The 12,021-nt window shown below is 36.0% G+C and overlaps 1 protein-coding gene across 1 annotated transcript; it reads left to right on the top strand.

Annotated features, from left to right (window-relative positions):
- The first annotated feature begins 1,103 nt into the window (after positions 1–1,103).
- On the top strand, positions 1,104–4,648 carry LOC128224396 (zinc finger protein Noc-like). The gene is made up of 2 exons (XM_052934224.1): positions 1,104–1,538; positions 2,529–4,648. Exons 1-2 carry the CDS (start codon positions 1,422–1,424, stop codon positions 4,083–4,085), a joined length of 1,674 nt encoding a protein of 557 aa, XP_052790184.1. The 5' UTR covers positions 1,104–1,421; the 3' UTR covers positions 4,086–4,648.
- The last annotated feature ends 7,373 nt before the right edge of the window (positions 4,649–12,021 follow it).

The following is a 12,021-nucleotide window of genomic DNA, read 5'->3' on the forward strand; positions in this document are numbered from 1 at the left end:
TGCTGTATTGATATCATATATGTAATAATAGTTTATGATGTACTTTGGGTACATATTCTTTTGTTAATTATTGTGTTTAACACTTCTCACATGTTATTGTCAATGCTATAAAGTATAAACGTAGTTTAAAGCGGAAATGAACAGATTGTATTGAATTGTTTCGAACTACAAAGAAAATGATATTTCAAGTCCCATTACTCCAACTGTCTTTTCATTAGCCGATGAAAAAACAACTTCGACATGATTGAGCATTCATGTACGGGCTGGTTTTCCAAATGTGTTAGATTGTATCAATAAATGCTGAGATATCTCGAGCGTTATCTTAATAATTTTATACCAACGAGCTTTAACTTCAAATTTTATTGGCATATCAGTAAATACACAATACCCGATTTGTTTAGTTCTAACTTTATTGTATACACTGGCTTGTTCGACAGGTCAGCACTCAATCTGTCAATCATCCGTGCTTATCAGGGGCTTGTTGTACCGACAGATTGATTTATATGATCTCACTTAATGTGCCGCCACGACTGATCGCCATGATGTGATGAACAGGTGAAACATCCATCAATTTCATGTTACTGGACTTTGGTTTACTTCCTAAGGCATCGTCATCAATTTCAAGGAATGTAAACGGTGTTTTAAGCACCTTCGTAGGTAATCATTTGGAAAAAAGGATTGCCGTCGATAGTAGAATAGTTTCTGATGGGCAGATATTAATTTGAATGTAATGTTTTAGTTTGTCAAAACATCCTATATGCGTATATTCACTGTGTTGCTTTAGCCTTTGGGGTGTATACATTAACAACATTGAGTGACATAAAACAGTCAAGTCAGAAAGCATATCATCATGATAGATTGAAACCATACGAATGCCCCTGGCCTTTTGCCAAAGCAATTACTGTCTTTATTCCTCATTGGTGGAGGCGCCTGGCTTTGTTATCAATCATTGGCGTCATTAATTTTATCTGACAGGAAGGCGGAGTCTAGTCTCGAGTCTGTTGATTTGACAGCTGAGTACGCCTCACTATTGGCCGATGAGGTGCAGTGTTTATCAGGTTATAGATTTCAAGCGTTTGTCGCTAGTATTGTTCCGACTTGCGAGCTGGGCGGTAAAGTTTGTTACACAGATAAATGAGTGCTTTTTAGTTGTGAGAATGATTGACAGGCGAGCAGTGTGCTGTTGATTTCAGTGTAAGCCAAGGAGCGTCTAACGATAGCAGAGCAAAAACGTTTGCGGATATTACGAGAAAAGCCACACAGACGTCTTAAGTTTTTGGAGATATAGTAATTAACTGGATTTCATGGTTTTATTATTCATTATTATGAACATCACAGTTACTTTATGGATTTGATAAACATTTAGTGTTTTTGTGTGAATTATTACTGGATATTCAAGAGACTATATCATTGACGTCACGATGAACGAGTCAAAGAGCGGAGATACCCCGATTAACATGACGTCCATGTCGAGCATGCTTGCGCCTAATGTGGCACAATATCTACACCCGGACTATTTGCAGCCCCTTCCAACAACGGTAAGACTTTTAAATGATTTGAAAATTTTAACTAATTTCAAGTTACTTTGAATCAACAGACAAATACATGCTGCAGTATCACTAACTGAAACAACTATAAATTATACTGTTTATGAACATTTCAATTACACAAAGATTGTGATAAAATACAGTATTTCAAAACCTAGTAAAACTCATGCTTCCTTAATATTAATTCTTGTCCATTGAATTCAACGTTCCAAGTTAAACAGGAAGTATCTAGGCACGTTTAAAATGACTGTACTTGATTATCCGAAATGACACTTAATGTACAGATTTTATATCTTAATCGATTAAATCTTGAAAAGTAAATTTTAAACATAGTTCGGGACTACATGCTACTCGCATTTGACCTTTTACGGTTTGTGCGAGCTACAACATGAAATGAAACCTATTTGTCACTATGGAAATGGATCTATTTCACTCAATGCCAGTTGCAATCCTTGTAATTCTGCTAATTTGTGAATGAGTCGGCAATGGAAGTGTTATCGATGTCCTCTTGTCAATAGGGTAATCACCAGAAGCAATGATTGATCGGTCCACTGCTTGTTCGCCATTCTCTACGTTGACAGAATTGCCCGGTGAATTAGCGATCAAATATGTTTCCTCGAGAATCAACTGATTAAATGCAAATCTCACATTTGTAAACATTAGTTGCTGTGGTGATTTTTGTCCAGGTCTTCAGACTTGTCTAGTGATTTGCGCAGCGCATTCTTGTGCTAGACAGGGATTCATATTCTATACTACTGTGCTCTTGTTTTTTTTTAATTACTTATTAGTCCAATTACACAATTATACCCCACGAACTGTTATCTGTTTAATACACATATGGTATTGTTTCGGGTGATCTTAGCATATGAATATGGAATGGAACTAACATTATGTTGTGATACTGTATCAAAGCAAGATTGGAATAAGGTATAGTTATTAAACTTCTGAAATTATAAACATGTGTCGTATTTGTATTTACAGTTGGACGCGAAGAAAAGTCCCCTAGCACTTCTTGCCCAAACATGCAGCAGTATTGGCAAAGACCCTTCACCGTCAAAATCAATTATTCCACCCTTAGAAAAGGAAAGCAAGGACAGTGACAAGGCATCCACAGACAAGGCCAAGTCTAGTGAAAACCGTAAAAGTCCTGGTAATGACAGCGGCAATGAGTCAGGACGCGAGTCATCAAAAAAATCCGGGCTTAAGGCGGCAGCCCCTAAAGAAATCCCTCCACTTGTACCCATATCCAGTACACCCAGCAGGAAGTCTAGTCCAGTGCCATCTAGTTCATCAGAGAAATCTAGCGAGACTGTTACTGTCACAGCAGCAGTCTCGCGACCAGTTGCGTCCACTGGTGCAAATAGTGGCCACACTTCAAGTGGCAGTGTTCGCTCCACAAATAGTGTGTCAAGTGACAGAGACAGGGGTGATTCAGACCGGGAAAGGGAAAGGGAGAGGGAACGCAATAGGAGCAGGGACAATGGCTCCTCAGATGGAGGAAAGCATACCAGCCGATCTAGTCCAGATCACGTGTCTGTAGCAAGCAAATATCCTGGACATTTGCATCCCGGTTTGAACGGGTTTGGCTCAGGTTTACCACATCCTGGACTTTCTTTATATGGACATGGTCTTGGATTAGATCCTTCGTCAGTTAGTTCAGCTTACGCCTCATCTTTGGCGGCCGCTCATTCCGGATACAATTTCAGTGCTTCCGCAGCCGCTGCTCTCGCAGCACAGAATGCTGCGCTCTCCAAATCCGGTTTATCCCCTGGACTTTCTCCATATGTGTCATACGCCCGTGTAAGGACGCCATCTGGGGCAACCACTCTGGTACCCGTGTGCAGAGACCCTTATTGTACAAACTGCCAATTAACAATCCAAAATAGTCACATCAGTTCAACATGTACATCACCAGGATGTTCACAATGTGCTCATGAGAAATCCCTTCAGAGTTTGAGCGCCCTAGGCATGGCCGGGGCTTCATCTCTGTCAATGATGCCACAGTATTCTCTCGCTAGCTCATTGCCTTCATTACCACCCGGCCTTTCCTCCTACCCCGGGCTCTCATCTTCATTGTATGCCCACAGTTTGTTGGGAAGCTCGGCTGCGATGCATAGTCAAGGGATGCCTTATGTGTGCAACTGGGTTTCAGGAACGGACTACTGTGGAAAACGATATTCCACATCAGAGGAACTACTGCAGCATCTCCGTACACATACATCTAGCTCAGAAGCGGCATCATCATTGGCGAGCTACGCCGCCCTGGGACTGCCGCCTCCATTGGGACTTCCGGGATTCCCACCGACGCCACTTCCGGCTCACGGTGGACTCAGCCCGAACTCCCTACGTCGAGCGTATCCCACAATTCCAAGCCCATTGGGAAATATGCTAAACGGAAGTAGATATCATCCCTACAAGTCCCCTCTTCCAAGCGTCCCTTCCGGTCTTCAACCAGGCCAGGGCCTTTCAAGCCTTAGTCCCTACTATTCGCCGTATTCCCTTTATGGACAGCGAATAGGGGCGGCTGCTGTTCCATGACTAGACTTGATGAAAAGATAATAAACAATCAACATTATCTTCAAAAAATATTATCTTCAATCTTATGACTGAAGTGTTTTATAGTGCTATTTGTGTAATTTCAAGTCTGCGTTTGGACTCTAAAAACGTTATAAACTTAAGTAATTAAATTAGAATACTGATAGATGAGTGAGTATGAACATTATTTGACGTATTGACGATGTATTCTAAAAACTGACATGATAAATGTATTGGTTTTGCACCAATGACATTAAGATTGATTAATTAATGCTATAGTTTTGTCGAAATACGGAAATAATACTGTTAATTGAAAGTCCTAAATCACTGTAAATTGCTTTTAAATTTTAAGTAAATGTTTTCAATCGTTGTAGTACACATTTTTATACAAAGGAAGGAAAATCACCAACAAAGGCTATGATTTTGAGGTTTTGTTTCAGAGTATTTTGTGATTTTATTCAGTGTTAATGATTCAGTAAAGTACATATTGTTGTTGTAGTTGGAAATGTCATGTTACCTTTTGTTCGTTAATATGTGTTGATAATTTATTAAAAACCATCAAACTCCCAGTATAAAGTTCTTTTATTTTATTTTAGATTAATATGATTAATTTTGGTACGAGTTATTACTCCTTCGTGTATTTCTTTATTCATTGCTTTCATTTCTCCTTTTTAACACTCATCTAAGTTAATTCTTTACAATATTTCTGTTTTTGTAATATAAATCAAGTTAAGTCAAGCAATTTAAATTCTTATAAAATTCCATTTAATTCTGCAGCTCAACCACTTTGAAAACCGCTGATAGATTCGTATAAAATATGAGATTTATAAATTCAATTAGACCTGCCAAAATTATTGGTGTATTATGAGTGTGATGTATTTTCTTTGTACAACAGAAATCGTTTCTACCAGACAACTTGCAATAATATTGCGCCCATAAATTTAATGTGTAAAAAATTGAACTCTGAAGTTGGTGTATTTAGCTTAGAGCAGGCCGTAAATCACTGCTATTCAATGATTGCAGATAAACTGCCAGTTTTATTCTTTTTATGCTCGTACAAAATGTGTTTTTGCCGGTGTAATTTAAGGTGTGACTTATGCAGTAAGAAAACCCACAGCATAAGAAGCACTAAACAATGAGAATTGTATATCATACTGTTAATTAAATCAGTAGTTTTCGTAAATCTTTGAATTATGCGAGACCACTTTAATTTTAATAGTGGAGTTAATTTATTAAGCCATCGATAGAAGGCATAGTTCGAGTATATAGCCATATTTCATCCGATTTTTCATTAAGTGCAAAGAATTCTCCTAAATATTCGTCCAATTATATTCTCATATGATCCGTATAGTATCTTGGGAATATTTACAAAGCACTTATTAAAATGTTGGAATTATAATAGCCCAGCGTTAAAATTAAGCCTTTTCGCTGAATGAATGTATACTTATACCATTTTATAGCATTATTGTTGATTAATAAAACTGTATACAGAACGAATGTTATTCTAATTGATATTGTCAAATTAGCATTTAAAGTGACACTCTTATTAAAAAACAATACATACACATGTATAACAAACATCAATGTTCACTGATACCCCTTTAACTACTTACAAAATAATGCATATATGGAAAATATTTATTACTGATAAACAAGATTGCAACCGTGTATTTAACTGAAGAAAGCGCAGAAATATTAAATGATTGATGAATGCTAAAAGATTTACTGTGGTCCACTATTGTCTCATAAGGTAGATATACATTGTTTATGCTCATATCTTTCAAATTAATCTCGGTATCCTTCATAAGAACCATTGTTTTCTTCATTTATTCATCCTTTTTGGAATATTGAAACAATATTATTAATTGTGGTAAATCTTATTTGGGAGTAAGAGTGCATCATTAAGGGGAAAACGATGCTATTTTGACAATATCAGTTTGTATAGAATTCGCTATGTATTATGATAAAGTTCTTTGTACAAAAACGCATTTTGGTTATAAAACATTTACTTGAATTGATTATACTGAGAAGCATGCTTTAGGCCATTCGAATCACCTCGGCTTTTTTCCAGTAGAAGTAAGTTCGTTAAATTGTAAATAATAGTATAAATTAATTGTAGTGTTTTAATTTTGTATTACTAAGTTTTAATTGTTTGCCAGTAAGGTGTGTTCGAGTCATATCAAACTTAAGTTTAACTTACTACACGATCTACATGCAGTGTAGTTTAATGCAAAGAATTCTGACATTTTTATCCGAAGTTGTTTTCGATGAAAAATGGCCGAGGTGTTCCGAATGCTTGTTAAGGCCTTTTACAACCTTAATTTGGAAAATTATCTGATCGCGTGCAGCTAGTGAGACATAACGATCATCTGTCATTGAGTTATCTCCGACCTTTGAATCCAAGATCAAGGTCACGACCTCGGGCTTTAAACGACACCAAGCTTTACACGATACCATCTATAGCTGCTAAAATTACCATATCTGAAAACAAATGATGTAGTTTACTACGACGGTGATATATCTATTTGACATGATCTCATGATCACAATTTTTGTTTAAAATGAATATGTAACTTAAAGACACTGGGGCCATTTTAATGAAGATTTTGGTTGTTTTTTGTCGTAAATCAAATTGTCCCAATTTCGTAGTTTTCGATTTTTTGCTTTAACAACTTTTTTTCCTTTACAATAATTATTTTTCATCTTTAGGTGTTCATTGTGAATTGACTATTTAACTAGTGTTAATAATGAACACATAGTTATGAAAATGAAAACAATATCAATAAGTTGTTTTTGGTAACGTTTATACAACTTTATTTATATTAATGAATTTTCGACTAAAACCCTTAATTGAAACGAACCGCTTATGACGCAATGCATTTCTAAATTAACTAATGGTAAGTCAAAAACAACAACACTAAGAACACAGAAAATACAATATTCCAGAATCGTCTTTAACGAATTTGATATAATCATATCTTATTACATGATGAAACATTTACACAACATAATAAATAAATAGATAGGAAACTCTATCAAGTTTGTCTTTAAAGGGACTATACACCAAATGGTTCCAAAATCGGCAAATACAGTATTTGTTCAAATCAGGCCTAGAATTATTAATACGAGCTAGTAAGTGGCCGGTAAAACATTATTTTACACGGTTAAAATAATATCTCAACACTGTCTCAGCTGAGTTTACCCGTTACAAAATAGCGCATACTGGTTTCCCAGTTTATAGTGTATGTGTATATTAAGCATGTGAAGGTCACGTAATTAGATACATACACCGACGTTTTTTTTAAATTTATTGGGATTAACATGGTAGAAAAACCCAGTAAATTCTCTTTGAAAAAATATGCAAAAACTGCGAAAGATACATGTTTCGTAAGCAATGTTGTGATACATCAGAAAGATTCAACGCGTTGTACACAACAATATCAATTTGATGTAAGTTTTTGAGAATTTACTTTTTACTTGCAATGGTATCATCTTGTGTCTAGTCCCTTTAATGTACATCACACCAGTAGCATGTGCAAATGTATACCTACTAGTAGTTTCGGGGTGGGGGGGGGGACGGCACTTTTAACCACATGTATTTCAAATCTGAGGCGCAGGGCAAAAGTTTACGTCCCTAAGTTACGCCCCCTCTATCACCAAAAACTGGATCCGCCCCTGATACCCGCTACTGGAATATTCCCGTGGGATTTCCACAGAGGGGGCAGTTAATTATGTATATCAAAGTTCTTTTATCTAGGTTCCCTGTCAATATAAGGGAACAGGTTTACCAAATGTATGCTCTCCGACTAGCTCAGGTGACGATTCTTTGGATTTCTTTCTTTCAATAGATTATTTATGGAATTTCGAAATGAGATGACCTTAACTCATCCTAAATGACAGAAACACAAAGCGAGGCTCAGCGCAACCATTACAACAACTCTAACATGACTCCCAAGTAAAAAGACACCTTTACCACGGGAGCCCCGAAGATATATCATCTCTTTATATACAAACCTCATTCTTGAGGCGTCTTGCATCATGCATGGATAATATAAAATAAATAATGTGAATCAACAGCCTAGAAGTGATATATAGATCTGCGTAGACATATCTGTCCATATCTGATTCAAATCGTGAATATGAATAACTTAGTATACAGGCAATAAGATACGATAACATTCCGCGTTGGAACGGCATTACCCCCTTAGTACGCTGTATCTATCGGATTTAATACAGTAACGCTATTATAATAATATTCGTGATTATGAATATTATCGCCATAATAACTTGCATGATTGTGAATACGCCTAGCGTGAATGATCTATATGAGTTTAATGTTGGTTATACTGCCGTTTGCATGAAAATAAATTATCTACAATGTATGCAGATATTTACAAAAGTTCATTAACACCTTCTGAATAAGATGTGTTATAATACATGTCATACAAGCTGTATTTTGAGCTTTTGGAGTACACTTTATAAAATAATGTTCTTGTTCACAAAGTTAAACAATTAACATTAACAGTGCTAAAATATATGTTGCCATCCTAAAGTCACAGTGTTTATTATATGCTTTCAGGTGGCTTATAGAGAAATCAGTGAAATTAAACTAAAATTTCATAGTCTGAAACAGTGAAAATATCACCTTGATATTTTTTTTTACCGTTTTAAAATTTTAGCCCGTTCTCGCGCTCAAATCAAACGTTTGCGCATGCAGGGATGGGACACAAATACTAAAAAGGTCAATAAAGGCCGTAAAGTTCGCATACAGCTTGGCGCGCTTTTCTGAAAACAACAACAGTAGTTGAATGTCATTTTATATCAATTTTTATTGATATAATTAAATGAAGAATTTTTTGTTTTAATGTTTGATCGCAAATAATAGTTAACCCCGTGGACACTAGAGAAAATACGTTTTTGGTGCTTACTCGGTGAAATATATTACGATCTTACAATAATATACAATTATCCTCTATATAAATGCTCAACTTACGGAGAACATCACAATATATCAGAAATACTTATTTTATGCGCTTTACTCAGATATTATCTCCCCTGTTTGGATCTCATAGCGTGAGATGTGCAAGACCTTGGTCGTTATTTTCCACACATACTGGTGAAGAGGTGAACAGGCGAAAAAATGTGCACATGTTCAACACATTTATCCCACAGTGCTTCTTAAGATGGTCTTCAGTCCGTATGAAGTGTTCAGAACATCGGAAAATCCATCAACATTAGAAGGAATACAAGCATAATGCATGATAAAACTCAAGTGGCTCTTAGGAAACAAATTTACAGATTCTTTGATGTAATTTTCAAAATTGTAAATCGTCATTAACGGTGTAGCAGAAAACGAAAGATTGACGTTATTTTAATTACCACCATAAACTCGTAGCATTTTCATCTTGTGAGAGATATTGACAACTGCTATATGTTTGTTAATGGATTTTACCCTCAATTCTCAACACCTACACGTGGATTGGCGTTTATTCCTAATGGAGCATGGTGTAAGAAGTAAAAAATACAACAACTTAAAATCCCCCCTTCCCCCGCTGTACTGCAAGAATGTTGCATAAATGGTGCCTTTTCAATGTTGCTTCTTAGTCTGAAAGCATTCTAGCTTATTATATATGCCAATATGGTAATTTCAACATTTTCATACTTAAATCGAAAACATTAGTCTACAGTCGTACAGGCGCGTAGCTGCCTATACGCGAGTACGCAGCTGAGTCCTGATAAAATACAAATAAAAACACTCAGCCAAAGTTGCAGTATGCCTACTTAACTACATGATCCTAAAACTGTCCAGTTTCCAGTACTAAATAAAGCACCTCAGAACGCCCAGAATGTACCAGATTGCAACATGGTTTTCAAAAATTTCAGAGGGAGAATGCCCCCGGACAACCCTACCACAATTATAAATCCACATAAATGGAGGGCTAGCTACGCCCCTGTGACGTAGGAGTTTACCCATTTGGACCGAAATGTCCCTGGTTATAACAATCGACATCATCGAAAGGTCAAATGACGCACACATCATAGGATTTCAATAGTTAGAAATATGTCGTAGTCTGTGTACATGTGATCAAACTATGTTTTAATTTTGTGATCAATACAAACATTACTAGTATTTGTGTTGTTTATTTTATTGTCTTGTGACGTTTGTGTGTCTGGCATTGATCGCTTTGCCTATCTATACAAACGATCTTGGCTGAATTTTCTAAGCCTAAAAAACAACAACATTTGGTTCATGTTACCCGACTCTACCTACGAAATAGACGCCAGCCCCACCGTTTTTAAAGTCAGTTGGTAAAAATAAATATGACAATTTAAGTGTGTGTTTTAAAATGTAGTTTGAATCCTTTAAAGCTTTATATAGAAGATAACTTTAACACCATTCTCAAATGATGACGATAACGTTTTAACATACATGTTAAAACCTAATAAAAAAGCCTACATACTCTGTCTGTTTGTTTAAAAGGAGGTAACCCTAACCAAAACCATTTTCGTTTTGGCCCTACTGGGATTGTTTCTGCAGTTTCCATTGTTTTACTCAAATCTTCCACCGAAAACAAAACTTGCATCACAAAGAGACAGACACAATGCGACCTTTCTCTCTGGCTTGTCACATAAAACAGAGTTCTACCACACATAATTAGAATTACAACGGGCATAAAACATGTCGTCTGCTGCCATAAACTGTCGCAAATAACAATGGCGACACATCCTCTAGATGCTTGATTGATGACTTGCTGTATGGGGGCTAGCATCCATTCGTAATTGTCGCGTTCGCTTCGTGTTATTACCACTTATGACCGGATAATTTGTCAGGAGGTCTCATATATCGCGCACCGCCACATTCATGACCACCTCATGGCTAGCATAATTGAATTCCTTCCAGAAAGCAAACACGTGCCAGCTCTTATACCTATGTCCATCTTAAAGTAGGCCTTATCACGTGTCAATTTTACCTGTTTTGCCAGGGCTGGCCAGATTTTATACAGAATATATTAAATACAACTCAGAAAAAACCCCATTACATTATACATACAGTTACATTTCTAACTATTGATCTATCATTGTGTTCCAATATATTCAGTGCTTGAACTCTCATTATGTATAAAATCAGGCCAGGTTTCAGCACATGCTCTAGAGCACAAATTAATTCCTTCCAGAAAAAAAATGTCAACTCTTAAACCTTTGTCCATCTTAAAGTAATCCTTATCTCGTGTCAATTTTACATGTATTCGTGTTCTATAATATATAGCATACTGTCACATTCATGACAACCTCATTGGCTAGCACAATTGAATTCCTTCCAGAACGCAAACACATGTCAACAAAAAGGGGTCTTATTTCGTGTCAATTTTTTATGTATACATGATATATACACTATAGCGTTAGCACATGCCTTTCATTTATATAAATTATGATTTATACTATACATAATGAGAGAGGAAGAGAGACGTGACAAGAATATATTTATATGCATTTAGACTGTCGTAGTTTGAAGTTTTTGAATGCACCTTTTATTTATTGATTGATTTATTTAAATTATGAATGATATTTTATGTTTAGATACACATTATTCATCCAGAATGTTCATAACATTTATTATAATAAAGTACGCCTTTTCACGTGCTTTTAAATATCTTATTGCTCGTTTTTTGGCACATGTCTTTGAAGTTATACACCTGCTTTTCAATACAACAGCTTTGAACTAAAATGAATCTATATTTTTTCGAATAAGTGTCACTTAGGTTATCAAATAATCATACTCTCAACTTTAAAAAAAACGGTACCATAAATGTCTAAAAATTGATGTCGCTCAGTTTTGGTGAAATCAGTGAATGGTACAGTTTGCGAGTCATTTGAGTCACATTTAATTCTGTTTTATGCTTGCAGGCGAGCGTGTGACACCAGGTGTAATAAGCAGGGGC

The sequence above is a fragment of the Mya arenaria genome, chromosome 2 (assembly GCF_026914265.1).
Source record: "Mya arenaria isolate MELC-2E11 chromosome 2, ASM2691426v1".
In the NCBI taxonomy this organism is placed as follows: domain Eukaryota; kingdom Metazoa; phylum Mollusca; class Bivalvia; order Myida; family Myidae; genus Mya; species Mya arenaria.